Consider the following 14,577-nt stretch of genomic DNA (forward strand, 5'->3'; position numbering starts at 1 on the left):
TATATGTAATACTATATATGATTGCTCAGTAGTTTGGTTATTGATTTGATACTGACACCAAATAGATTGACAAATGTAATTCTACAACTGGCGGGGCCCTTGCCAACTGTCACATCTGTCAAATGTTTGTTTACTTCAAACGTCTCAACACATATTACATCCCCTGCTATAGAAGTCATTATAATTTATTATAATCATTCTCACTTCTATAAACCAATGTTTATATAGCACTCACATTGCCAATCACTCGCATATTTCCAAGGCTTAGGATATTCACTTTCTCCCTTTACTCGACCTTGCTGAGAATTTCTTAATTTTAAATGTTCTAACAATTTGGTATGTGATGCAAGTACTGTTTTTGTATACCAAATAATAAGGGCTTGTGTACACCGAGGGCATTTTGCTTTTGTTTGTTTTTTTAGCTCTGTCGATTTTTAAAAATGCCCTGAAATCGCTAGTGCACCGATTCCTTATGGGACAGTTCATATTGGTGTGTTTCGCCGCTTTCCGCTCAGCAAAGCGCTGCATGTACCATTTTCAAGGCAATTTTGCTACAATGGAAGGTTTAGGAAAAGCACAAAATGCTCACAAATTGCTTTATCCGGCGATTGCGGTCGCGCTTTTATGAATAAATACATTGTACTTCCGGGTGAAAGAGTTCACTTCCTGACTGACGTCAGGAGGTGAAAAAACGGAATTGCTCTACAAAAGCGCTTTGTACAAAATCGTAGCGCGCAGTGGAGTGCCGGGAGGGGGAAATGTGCAAAAAATCGAAAATCTCAGGAGTCAGTGATTTTGATTTTGGATGTGAACAGAGCCTTACAGGATGCAAGAGTATGTTTCCTGCTGCTGTAGTAACAAGTGTGTTTCCCCTGTTCTCTCCCCCTCCCTTACAGGATGCAAGAGTATGTATCCTGCTGCTGTAGTAACAAGTGGTTTCCCCTGTTCTCTCCCCCTCCCTTACAGGATGCAAGAGTATGTTTCCTGCTGCTGTAGTAACAAGTGTGTTTCCCCTGTTCTCTTCCCCTCCCTTACAGGATGCAAGAGCATGTTTCCTGCTGCTGTAGTAACAAGTGGTTTCCCCCATTCTCTCCCCCTCCCTTACAGGATGCAAGAGTATGTATCCTGCTGCTGTAGTAACAAGTGGTTTCCCCTGTTCTCTCCCCCTCCCTTACAGGATGCAAGAGTATGTTTCCTGCTGCTGTAGTAACAAGTGTGTTTCCCCTGTTCTCTCCCCCTCCCTTACAGGATGCAAGAGTATGTTTCCTGCTGCTGTAGTAACAAGTGTGTTTCCCCTGTTCTCTCCCCCTCCCTTACAGGATGCAAGAGTATGTTTCCTGCTGCTGTAGTAACAAGTGTTTTTCCCCTGTTCTCTCCCCCTCCCTTACAGGATGCCAGAGTATGTTTCCTGCTGCTGTAGTAACAAGTGGTTTCCCCTGTTCTCTCCCCCTCCCTTACAGGATGCAAGAGTGTGTTTCCCCTGTTCTCTCCCCCTCCCTTACAGGATGCAAGAGTATGTTTCCTGCTGCTGTAGTAACAAGTGGTTTTCCCTGTTCTCTCCCCCTCCCTTACAGGATGCAAGAGTATGTTTCCTGCTGCTGTAGTAACAAGTGGTTTCCCCTGTTCTCTCCCCCTCCCTTACAGGATGCAAGAGTATGTTTCCTGCTGCTGTAGTAACAAGTGTGTTTCCCCTGTTCTCTCCCCCTCCCTTACAGGATGCAAGAGTATGTTTCCTGCTGCTGTAGTAACAAGTGTGTTTCCCCTGTTCTCTCCCCCTCCCTTACAGGATGCAAGAGTATGTTTCCTGCTGCTGTAGTAACAAGTGGTTTCCCCTGTTCTCTCCCCCTCCCTTACAGGATGCAAGAGTATGTTTCCTGCTGCTGTAGTAACAAGTGTGTTTCCCCTGTTCTCTCCCCCTCCCTTACAGGATGCAAGAGTATGTTTCCTGCTGCTGTAGTAACAAGTGTGTTTCCCCTGTTCTCTCCCTCTCCCTTACAGGATGCAAGAGTATGTTTCCTGCTGCTGTAGTAACAAGTGTGTTTCCCCTGTTCTCTCCCCCTCCCTTACAGGATGCAAGAGTATGTTTCCTGCTGCTGTAGTAACAAGTGAGTTTCCCCTGTTCTCTCCCCCTCCCTTACAGGATGCAAGAGTATGTTTCCTGCTGCTGTAGTAACAAGTGTGTTTCCCCTGTTCTCTCCCCCTCCCTTACAGGATGCAATAGTATGTTTCCTGCTGCTGTAGTAACAAGTGTTTTTCCCCTATTCTCTTCATTGGTTTTCTTGAATTATTTCAAAAATGTAACTTAAAATATTAACAATCATATTCTACCTTCTTTCTGATAATGACATGTAATCTCTTCTGCCTGTAATTCAACTATTAAAGAGATCCCGAGGTGGGGTTCTGACAACGAAATCCCCATAGAGAGGCTGGGTCTGCCTATACATCCCAGCCTCTGTTGCTATCCAGATGCCCCCTAAGCCCTCCCTGCGCTCTGCGAGACCCCATAAATCACAGCCGCGCTGCCGACATGCAGCGTGTCACATCGGGCTGTGTTTTCTTCTGTAATGCCAGTCTTGCCGCTCCCCCGCCTCCTGCATAGCTCCGGTCCCCGCCCATGTCCCTTCCCTCCCCACTGTTTGGAGGGAAGGGACACGGGCGAGGACCGGAGCTATGCAGGAGGCGGGGGGGAGCGCCGACACTGACAGTACTAGGTAAACACAGCCCGCACAGCGCAGCTGTGATTTATGGGCTCTCGCAGAGCACAGGGGGGGCTTAGGGGGGATCTGGATAACAACAGAGGCTGGGCTCTATAGGCAGACCCAGCCTCTGTATGCGGATTTCGTTGTCTGAAACCCACCTCGGATTCTCTTTAAGATAGACTTAACAATAGACCTTAGTTGCTAAATATTTCCGTTTTTTTACCCATTTTATGAAAATGTATTAATTTGTATAATACATATTGTAAAGAGAAACTGTTAACTTTTGTTTGAACTTATTGCATTTATGTATTTGTCTCTTCAATATACTGTAACTCCTCCATACAACCTTTATGAATGAACTCAAGGAAAAAAAAAAACTTTGAATCACTTCCTAACTGGACCTTACTTAAGGTGGACCTGAACTCTTGCACAAGACTTAAGGAAAACATAGAAAAATGCGCCCTGTATGTATTTAGAGAGTTTAGCCTGTCTAATGCCCCCTTATTTGTGTCTAATCACAAGTTGTAATTTGATCTCTCCCCATGTCACCTGACTGCCATTTTCAGGTAAGGCAGATAAGCTCATTTGAAAGCACAGGATGGTAATATGTCTGCTTCCATGAAAGCAGGAAGGAGAAACAGCGCAGATTTATGTTCGGATTTGTAACCGCTGTAACAAAGAAATGTTTTCCTTTCAAGGTTATTATGCTGTTGCATGTATTTTAGAGCAGAGATGAAGTTCTGAGTTCAGGTCCGCTGTAACAGCAAACCTTCTTTGTTCCTTATGTGTAATTATATCACTGTGTAAGTTAACTCTTTCATTTCTTACAATAAACAAACCTTTAAATATGACGACAAAACTGACAGTCTCTTCCTAAATAAGCAAACCAATAACCTTGGGCTGAAAATGTAAACGTGATGATAAATCTGACCTTTCAATGTCATTACTTTTTCATCCATAGTAAAATTATTATAAATATTAGCTGAAATAATAACAATGCACATCACTAATTGGAATTCCTAACATTGTTACAGGTATTGAAATGTTCTCCCTTCCAGCTATTGCTATAATTGTGGTGTAAATACATTCATCTTGATGGTATTCATGTCATTTATTTGCCCTCAGATCAGTATGATTTAATGTATGATTTCCAAAAAGGATGTCCCGCTACACCAGTTGGCAGGTACAAAACTCCAAGTCTTCATTTAGAACATCAATTGGCACACAGGAAAAAGCTCACATGTATCGGAGCTCTGCTTGGCTCCTTAACCTTAGCTATGATTAATAAAGCTATGTATATTAACCACTTGATGACCCAGCCTTTACCCCCCCTTAAGGACCAGCGCTGATTTCGCTGATCTGTGCTGGGTGGGCTCTACAGCCCCCAGCACAGATCAAACACCAGGCAGAGCGACCAGATCGCCCCCCTTTTTTCCCCACTAGGGGGATGATGTGCTGGGGGGGTCTGATCGCTCCTGCCTGTGTGTGGCTGGCGGGGGGGACCTCAAAGCCCCCTCCACCGCAGGATTCCCCCTCTCCTCCCTCCCTTCCCTGGAGATCGGAGGCTGCACAGGAACGGATCTGTCCTGTGCAGCCTCTAACAGGCTCCTGCCTGTCATGTGACAGCGATCCCCGGCCGCTGATTGGCCGGGGATCGCTGATCTGGTACAACGCTGCTACTGTTAGCAGCGTTGTACAAATGTAAACAAAGCGGATTATTTCCGCTTGTGTTTACATTTAGCCTGCGAGCCGCGATCGGCGGCCCGCAGGCTAGTCACAGAGCCCTCCGCCGTGAATTGACAGGATGCAGCCGCTCGCGCGAGCGGCTGTTTCCTGATTAATTAGCCTGCAGCCAGCGACGCAGATGTGCGTCCCTGGTCCTGCAGCTGCCACTTTGCCGATGCGCATTATGAGTGCGCGGTCGGCAAGTGGTTAAGGAGCTAAGCAGAGCTCTGACACGTGAGCTGTTTCCTGTGAGTTAATTGATGTTCTAAATAAAGACCTGGAGTTTTTTACCCTGCCAACTGGTGTAGCGGGACATCCTTTTTGGAAATCTGGCTTTGAGATGTTTTGGATCCCTGGCTGTCAGCTTGATTTGCAGTGGTGGTTGCAGCGGCTCTACCTCCTACCGATGATTTAATGTATACCTGTATTTTTTAAATATATTATTATGCTAGGTATGAGACGTATATACTGAGGCTCAGATAACTCGTAGTCAAAAACGTAAGCTAGGGTCATACACGTGAGATCAGATGGCTGCTGTAAAGAAACACGGAAGAGCCGCCGCTAGAAGTCAGCGGGAGGGCTCTTTCCGCGCATGGCGTGGCGGAACGCGGAAAAACCGCCGCGTTGGATGCGGCGGTTAGCGCGCATGGATCTGCCACAGACGCACTGACCCAGCGCGGGGAGGCCGCCGCCGGTACTGAGGGCGGTGCGACCAACCCCGCGCACAACCCAGCGGGCACATTGCACTACAGTACTGGTGTGGCTGGAACTGATAGTCCACCAAGATTCAGAGTGACGCGCGCGCAGAGTCAGAGCTTATATGACAGCCAGAAGTGAGTCAGCTGACCAGGCTGGTCAGCTGACATTTTCAACACCTCTCATTGGTCCAGCACTTAGGGAGGGGCCTGGAGAGTGTTCTGGTATATATACTGCTGGCTGTTCAGTTGCTGGTTGTCTGGCGTTGCGATCACTACGTGGTAGCACGCAGACCTGAGTCAGATCCGAAAGTGTGCCGGGACCAGCTGGAGCTGTAATCCTACACTTCGCTAGATTCTGTTGATAGCTTAAAGTACTAGTTTGATTGTGATTATCTGTTATGACTTTCTGCCTTGCCTGACTATTCTTGTGAACTCTGATCCTGTACCTCGATATTTCTGATACTCTGTTGCCGAACCCCGGCTCGCCTTTAGACTCTGCATCTGCCTCCTGATTTTGTACCTCGATATATCTGATACCCTGTTGCCGAACTCTGCCTGTACTTTAGACTCCGCCTCTGCCTTCTGAATCTGTACCTTGTCTGTCCGTGTGTGTACGACCTGGATTGTCCGACCTCGAGAACCGACCTTATTGTTAGAGGCGGTTCCCAGTTCTGGTAGTGACACTTCCTTCTGAGTGTCACTCTCGGATTGTCCTTCCTACTTTCAGCCTGACTCCTCCTCCCGGGAGAGTTCTGGTCCACGGAAGGAAGTAGTGCAGTACTCATAACTGTACTGAGGACTAGTCCTCTAGTATCACTGTTGCACCAAACACGCCTACTCTACTCAGGTGTCCAGAGGTTAGCTTGTATATCTGATTATCGGTGATACTGCAGATCATCAATAATCGGGTATATATCTGTATTCCCAGTGATACTGCAGATCACCGGTAATCAGATCCTCTCTGTGTTACACCGATCGTTACAGAACGCCAGACCAAAAAAGACAGATGGACGCACGCGCTGACCCTCTGGGTGTGCTTGCCACTTCGGTGGATAACATCCATCAAGCACTGGGCCAGCACAAAGCATTAATTGATGCCCTATCAGGCTCTGTGCGAACCCTTCAGACGTTAGTTGATGAGGTGCGATCCCCTCCTAGTGATGACATACGTATGCCCGTACCTGAAAAATTTTCCTGCCACAAGTCTGACATCCGGAATTTTAAGAGTAGAGTGTTATCATATTTCAAGTTGAGACCCCGATCCTCGGGGACTGAGACCCAACGGGTCATATTTATTAAAACCTTGCTATCTGGTGACTCCCAGACTTGGGCGTACAATTTGCCTGCCGGTGACTTAGCCTTTACCTCTGTGGAGGAATTCTTTAAAGCCATGGCAGTAATTTACGACGACCCAGACCTTGCCTCGACTTCTAAGCGGAAGCTCAAGCTTTTGCGTCAGGGCAAAGGTCCGGTCGAAGATTATGCGGCTGAATTTAGAAGGTGGTCAGTTACAGCTAGGTGGGACACTTATGCCCTGTTGGATTGCTTTCTGTCAGGCCTATCTGATGAGGTCTCCGATCTGATGCTGAGTCAGCCCGAGCCCAGAACAATCGATGAGGCCATTTCATCGGCCATTCGCATCGATCGCAGGTTGCGTTATCAGAGACAGACCAGGGGCAGCCATCGTGTCAGGGTAACATCTTACACCGCACCTCCCGCTGCACCTCCAGTGTCTCCCTCGCCTCCAGTCTCATCCTCTCCGGTCTTGCCTCCACCTGAGCCAATGCAGATTGGTCGGTCAAGACTGACCCAGGTGGAGCGAAGACGGAGAATGACTGAGAAACTGTGTCTGTACTGTGCGGAGGGAGGGCATAGAGTACAAAACTGTTCTAATAAGCCGGGAAACGCTACCGCCTAGGAGTTGTAAGGGGTAACACCCTAGGCGCTCAACTCATACCCCTAAAAGAGAATCGGTTGCTTCTTCCCTGTACGATTACATGGGGGGACCAATCTGAAACCACTGAGGCCTTTGTTGATTCAGGCTCAGCGGCTAACTTCATGAATCACGAGTTTGCAGAGAGATTGGGTATTCCACTTACACCAGTAAAACCACCTATCCAGGTTACGGCAGTGGACGACTCCCCGCTGCAAAGGGATCGTCCTCTGTCTCAGACACCAGAGGTGGAGGTCACTATTGGGTTACTGCATGGAGAAAGACTGAGGTTTTTTGTGTTGCACATGGCCACCTCCACAATTGTCTTAGGCATGCCCTGGTTACATCTCCACTCACCACAGATCGATTGGGCTGCGGGGCAATTAACTAGTTGGTCAGATTTCTGTTCTCGGCAATGTTTAGGGAAAGTGACATTGGGTCAGACCAAGATTCATGTGGCAGGAGCTCCCGAGCAATACTCTGAATATGCTGATGTATTTTGTCCCAAGGCTGCTGATAAGTTACCTCCTCATCGCCCTTTCGATTGCCCCATTGATCTCCGTTCTGGTTGTATGCCCCCTAGAGGTCATCTATACAATTTGTCTGGTCCAGAAAAAGTGGCTATGCAGGAGTACATCCGTGACAATTTAGCCAAGGGGTTCATTCGCCCTTCTCGGTCGCCTGCGGGGACCGGTTTCTTTTTTGTTAAGAAAAAAGACGGAGGTCTTCGACCTTGCATCGATTACCGTGGTCTGAACAAAATCACTGTGAAGAATCGCTATCCGTTACCCTTGATAGACGATTTATTCACGCAGGTCACAAGCGCTAAGATCTTCTCGAAGTTGGATCTGAGGGGTGCATACAACCTGGTCCGCATTAGAAAGGGCGATGAGTGGAAGACGGCCTTTAACACACCCGACGGGCATTACGAGTACTTAGTGATGCCCTTCGGGTTGTGTAATGCGCCGGCCGTCTTCCAAGAATTTATCAATGAGGTATTCAGAGAGGTGTTGGGGAGATTTGTTCTGGTATACCTCGATGATATACTAATCTACTCTAACAACCTCTCTGAACACAGGATCCATGTTAAATTTGTGCTGAACAAACTGAGACAGAATATGCTTTATGCCAAGTTGGAGAAGTGTATTTTTGAGGTGACATCCGTCACGTTTTTGGGGTATGTGATTTCCACCTCAGGTCTGTCAATGGATCCTGCTAAAGTCACGGCTGTCCTGGAGTGGCCGCAGCCAGTGGGGCTGAAAGCCCTCCAGAGATTTTTGGGTTTTGCGAATTACTATAGAAGGTTCATAAAGGGGTACTCTAAAATCATTGCACCCCTTACCAGTCTCACAAAAAAGGGAGCAGATACCTATCACCTCCAATCTGAAAAAGTTGTTTTGTTCAGCACCCATTTTGAGACACGTGGATACGTCTTACCCCTTTATTGTAGAGGTTGACGCCTCAGAGGTTGGGGTAGGGGCTGTGTTGTCTCAACGTTCAGGGTTACAGGGCAGATTGCACCCATGTGCCTATTTTTCTCGTAGGTTCTCTCCGGCAGAGAGAAACTACGACATAGGCAACAGAGAGCTCCTGGCCATCAAATTGGCCTTTGAAGAATGGCGTCATTGGTTGGAAGGAGCAGAACATACCATTACGGTTTACACTGATCACAAAAAATTGGAATACATCGAGGGGGCTAAGAGACTAAGCCCCCGTCAGGCTCGATGGTCCTTATTCTTTACGAGGTTCAGGTTTATAATCACGTACACTCCTGGTAGCAAAAACATTACGGCGGACGCCCTGTCCAGATGTTTTGAGCCGGAGACAGCACAAGCCCCTGCTCCTGAGTCCATCGTCCCGCAGAGGTTAGTGTTGGCAGCAACAGAAACCTGGGAGGATTGGACAGAGGTCTTAAGTCCCTTTCAGCAGGATGTTCCTGAGGGAAAACCTGAGGGGGTTCTGTTTATTCCGCTGCCATTCCATCTGCAGATCCTGCAGATGTTCCACGCCCATAAGAATGCTGGTCACCCTGGAGTTTCCAGAACACAGGATCTGGTTGCCAGGTGTGCTTGGTGGCCTTCCTTGGCATCAGACTGTAGGGAGTATGTCAAGGAATGTGCGGTATGTGCTAAAAGTAAGCCCTCCCGGCTGGCACCTGTGGGAAGGTTACAGCCTTTGCCCACCCCGAGTGAACCGTAGACCCACCTGTCCATGGATTTTGTGGGGGAACTTCCCAAGTTGGAAGGCATGTCGGTCATATGGGTGGTGGTCGACCGCTTTAGCAAAATGGCCCATTTTGTGCCCCTAAAAGGACTCCCCTCGGCTCAGGAACTGGCCGATTTGTTCATCATCCACATTTTCCGGTTGCATGGCATTCCGGAAAACATCGTGTCAGATCGGGGAGTCCAATTTGTGTCTGGGTTTTGGAGGGCATTTTGTCATCAAATGGGCATGGAGCTGTCGTTTTTGTCGGGCTACCACCCACAGACCAATGGTCAAACGGAGAGGGTCAATCAGTCATTGGAACAGTTTTTAAGGTGCTATGTTGCTGAGGCGCAGAACGATTGGGTCAAGTTTTTACCATTCGCAGAATTCGCGCACAATAACTTGAAAAGTTCCTCCTCGGGATTCTCTCCGTTTCAGGTAGTGACAGGAAGGTTGCCTCCTTTACCAGTGGCCTCCACTCCGTTTCCTGCATTGGAGATCTGGCAGAGGTCACTTAGGGACAATTGGGGAATTGTTAAGAATAATTTGGAGAAGGCGTTTCAAAGTCAAAAAGGTCAAGCTGACAAGAAACGTTCCTTGGAGTGGAAGTTTCAGCCAGGGGACTTAGTCTGGGTGTCCACACGTCACTTGACCCTGAAGCAGCCATCAGCCAAACTGGGCCCCAGGTTTGTAGGTCCGTTTTCTGTGACTAAGAAAATCAACAACGTCACTTATGCCATAGATCTTCCGGCCAGCATGCGTGGCGTAAGATCTTTTCACGTGTCCCTGCTTAAGCCTGCAGTTCATGTGGGTCCTACTCCTCCTGTGATGGTAGATGACCAACCTGAGTACGAAGTAGAGAAAATTTTAGACTCACGCATTGTACAGAACTCAGTACAGTATCTGGTGCATTGGAAAGGGTTTGGCATTGAGGAAAGGTCATGGGTACCTGGGAGTCGCATGCATGCGGACGAATTAAGAAAGGAGTTCCACACTTTACACCCAGAAAAACCTGGAAGGAGCTGTCCGGAGTCCACTCCTCGGGGGGGGTACTGTAAAGAAAAGCGGAAGAGCCGCCGCTAGAAGTCAGCGGGAGGCGGCTCTTTCCGCGCATGGCGTGGCGGAACGCGGAAAAAACGCCGCGTTGGACGCGGCGGTTAGCGCGCATGGATCTGCCACAGACACACTGACCCAGCGCACAACCCAGCAGGCACATTGCAGGACAGTACTGGTGTGGCTGGGACTGATAGTCCACCAAGATTCAGAGTGACACGCGCGCGCAGAGGCAGAGCTTATATGACAGCCAGAAGTGAGTCAGCTGACCAGGCTGGTAAGCTTATGTTTTCCACACCTCTCATTGGTCCAGCACTTAGGGAGGGGCCTGGAGAGAGTTCTGGTATATATACTGCTGGCTGTTCAGTTGCTGGTTGTCTGGCGTTGCGATCACTACGTGGTAGCACGCAGACCTGAGTCAGATCCGAAAGTGTGCCGGGACCAGCTGGAGCTGTAATCCTACACTTAGCTAGATTCTGTTGATAGCTTAAAATACTAGTTTGATTGTGATTATCTGTTATGACTTTCTGCCTTGCCTGACTATTCTTGTGAACTCTGATCCTGTACCTCGATATTTCTGATACTCTATTGCCGAACCCCGGCTCGCCTTTAGACTCTGCATCTGCCTCCTGATTTTGTACCTCGATATATCTGATACCCTGTTGCCGAACTCTGCCTGTACTTTAGACTCCGCCTCTGCCTTCTGAATCTGTACCTTGTCTGTCCGTGTGTGTACGACCTGGATTGTCCGACCTCGAGAACCGACCTTATTGTTAGAGGCGGTTCCCAGTCCTGGTAGTGACACTTCCTTCTGAGTGTCACTCTCGGATTGTCCTTCCTACTTTCAGCCTGACTCCTCCTCCCGGGAGAGTTCTGGTCCACGGAAGGAAGTAGTGCAGTACTCATAACTGTACTGAGGCCTAGTCCTCTAGTATCACTGTTGCACCAAACACTCCTACTCTACTCTGGTGTCCAGAGGTTAGCTTGTATATCTGATTATCGGTGATACTGCAGATCATCAATAATCGGGTATATATCTGTATTCCCAGTGATACTGCAGATCACCGGTAATCAGATCCTCTCTGTGTTACACCGATCGTTACAGCTGCGGTACACTAGGCTGAGGCAAAAGGCTTGGTCGTTAACTGGCTGGGGTCATACACAATTGGTCAGATGGTTGAGGTACAATGGGTTGAGATAGAATCGAGGTCAAGGAGTAGCAAAAGTCATACACAATATATCAGGAAAATAACAAACACTTGTCTAAAGGATAGATAGATATTGCAAACACTGCATATATATCAGAGAAACTAGACCAATAAACATGCAAATTAATCAAAGTGTCAGAATGTCCAGCACCAGTGTACTGATTGCTATCACGGGCAGTGAGTGAAAGTGAGCCAGGGGTTTATATCCTGCAATCCCCGCCCAGGACCGGCCCAACCCAGAACAACCAATAGGAGTGTCAGCTGACAGCATGTAGTGCTGTCAGTTCTCCTTTACTACCAGCACAGGCCACACCCACCACCTCCTGTACTACCAGCTCTACCAGCACCAGGCCACAACCACCCCCTCCTCTACTACCAGCACCAGGCCACACACCTCCTCTAATACCAGCTCTACCAGCACCAGGCCACACCCACCACCTCCTATTTTACTGCCAGCACAAGGCCACACCCACCACTTCCTTTACTACCATCGCAAGGCCACACCCACCACCTCCTGTACTACCAGCAGCACGCCACACCCACCACCGCCTCCTCTTCTACCAGCACCAAGCCACACCCACCACCTCCTCTACCAGTGGCGTAGCTAGGGTGTTTGATACCCGGTGCAGATAGTTTAACGACACCGCCCCCCCCCCCCCCCCCCACAAAAAAAGCGAAGCGTGCAGCGGCAAAAAAATTGATGTGGACATGACATCACATGGGTGGGGGTAACTGTAATGTAACTGTAACAGTAAGGCAGTTGGCTAATATAGGTAGCCAGAATAGTTGCCCCCAGCATAGGTTAGATAGGTAGGTGCCCCCAGTAGTATAGGTTAGTTAGGTAGTTGCCACCAGTATAGGCTAGCTATGTAGATGGCCCCAATACAGGTTAGATAGGTAGGTGCCACCAGTATAGGTTACATAGGTAGGTTCCCCCAGTATAGGTTAGATAGGTAGCTGCTCCCCAGTATAGGTTAGATAGGTAGCTGCCCCCAAGTATAGGTTAGATTAGGTAGCTGCCCCCAGTATAGGTTAGATTAGGTAGCAGCCCCCCAGTATAGGTTAGATAGGTAGCTGCCCCCCAGTATAGGTTAGATAGGTAACTGCCCCCCTGTATAGGTTAGATTAGCTAGGTGCCCCCCAGTATAGGTTAGATTAGCTAGGTGCCCCCAGTATAGGTTAGATTAGGTAGGTGCTCCCAGTATAGGTTAGATTAGGTAGCAGCCCCCCAGTATAGGTTAGATAGGTAGCTGCCCCCCAGTATAGGTTAGATAGGTAACTGCCCCCCTGTATAGGTTAGATTAGCTAGGTGCCCCCCAGTATAGGTTAGATTAGCTAGGTGTCCCCCAGTATAGGTTAAATTAGGTAGGTGCCTCCCAGTATAGGTTAGATTAGGTAGGTGCCCCCCAGTATAGGTTAGATTAGCTAGGTGCCCCCCCAGTATAGGTTAGATAGGTAGCTGCCCCCCAGTATAGGTTACATCACACAGACAGACAGACCACCGACATCACACACACACCACCGACATCACACACACACACACACACATGTTAGTTAGGTAGTTGCCACCAGTATAGGCTAGCTAGGTAGATGCCCCCAATACAGGTTAGATAGGTAGGTGCCCCAGTATAGATTACATAGGTAGCTGCCCCCCAGGATAGGTTAGATAGGTAACTGCCCCCCAGTATAGGTTAGATAGGTAGGTGCCCCCCCAGTATAGGTTAGATAGGTAGTTGCCCCCCAGTATAGGTTAGATTAGGTAGGTGCCCCCAGTATAGGTTAGATAGGTAGCTGCCCCCCAGTATAGGATAGATAGGTAACTGCCCCCCAGTATAGGTTAGATAGGTAGTTGCCCCCCAGTATAGGTTAGATTAGGTAGCTGCCCCCCAGTATAGGTTAGATAGGTAGCTGCCCCCCAGTATAGGTTAGATAGGTAGCTGCCCCCCAGGATAGGTTAGATAGGTAACTGCCCCCCAGTATAGGTTAGATTAGGTAGGTGCCCCCAGTATAGGTTAGATAGATAGCTGCCCCCCAGTATAGGTTACATCACACACACACACTTCAGTGTGGCTCGCTCCTTTCCTGGATGCAGGGAGCCATGCTGCAGAAATATCACTCGCATGCACATACAAACACACACAGACCGACCACTGACACACATCACTCACACACACATCACTCACTTCAGTGTGGCTCGCTCCTTTCCTGGATGCAGGGAGCCATGCTGCGGATGGTGGGCGGGTGAACGGCTTCCACATCCACGTTTGCAGGGGGCGGAGCTACTCAAGCTCACTCCAGCCCCCTGCCTTTTCAATACAATTACACGCCAGTTCCAGGCGCTCGTGATTGGGCAGGGGGCGGTGTTGCTGAGCTGACAGCTGACAGCTCAGCCTGCACTTTCATTATAACATGCAGCGAGTGCCACCCAGAAGCTGGCGGCTGGCGTGTAGAGCACTCGGCGGCCATGTTTGTTCGGGGCACTGAGCATGGGCGCCCCAAAGTTCAAGTCCCGGGCACCCCACAAAGAGAACCGGGGCACGGGCCAGCACACCCCCTCTAGGGCGGCTGGGGTCACCCCACCTGGTGCGGGTCGCACCCCCCGCACCCCCGTCACAACGCTAGTGTTCTCTGCTACCAGCTCTATCAGCACCAGATCACACCTAACAAACCCAGCTCTACTAGCACCAGGCCACACCCAACACCTCCTGTACTACCAGCTCTACCAGCACTAGGCCACAGCCACCACCTCCTCCTCTACTACCAGCTCTACCAGCACCAAACCACACCCACCAACCCCTCCTCTGCTACCAGCACCAAGCCACACCCACCACCTCCTTCTCTACTACCAGCTCTATCAGCACCAGATCACACCTACCAAACCCAGCTCTACTAGCACCAGGCCACACCCAACACCTCCTGTACTACCAGCTCTACCAGCACTAGGCCGCAGCCACCACCTCCTCCTCTACTACCAGCTCTACCAGCACCAAACCACACCCACCAACCCCTCCTCTGCTACCAGCACCAAGCCACACCCACCAACTCCTTCTCTACTA

The 14,577-nt window shown here is 49.2% G+C and overlaps 1 protein-coding gene across 1 annotated transcript in view; it reads left to right on the forward strand.

The window, feature by feature from the left end:
- Nucleotides 1–14,577, forward strand: part of LOC137537172 (uncharacterized) — an 87,624-nt gene that overhangs the window by 44,534 nt on the left and 28,513 nt on the right. The window contains 3 exon segments of the mRNA XM_068259291.1: nucleotides 6,679–6,973; nucleotides 8,134–8,232; nucleotides 8,807–9,176. Coding sequence (XP_068115392.1) covers nucleotides 6,679–6,973; nucleotides 8,134–8,232; nucleotides 8,807–9,176 — 764 coding nt within the window.

Source organism: Hyperolius riggenbachi, chromosome 10 (assembly GCF_040937935.1).
Source record: "Hyperolius riggenbachi isolate aHypRig1 chromosome 10, aHypRig1.pri, whole genome shotgun sequence".
In the NCBI taxonomy this organism is placed as follows: domain Eukaryota; kingdom Metazoa; phylum Chordata; class Amphibia; order Anura; family Hyperoliidae; genus Hyperolius; species Hyperolius riggenbachi.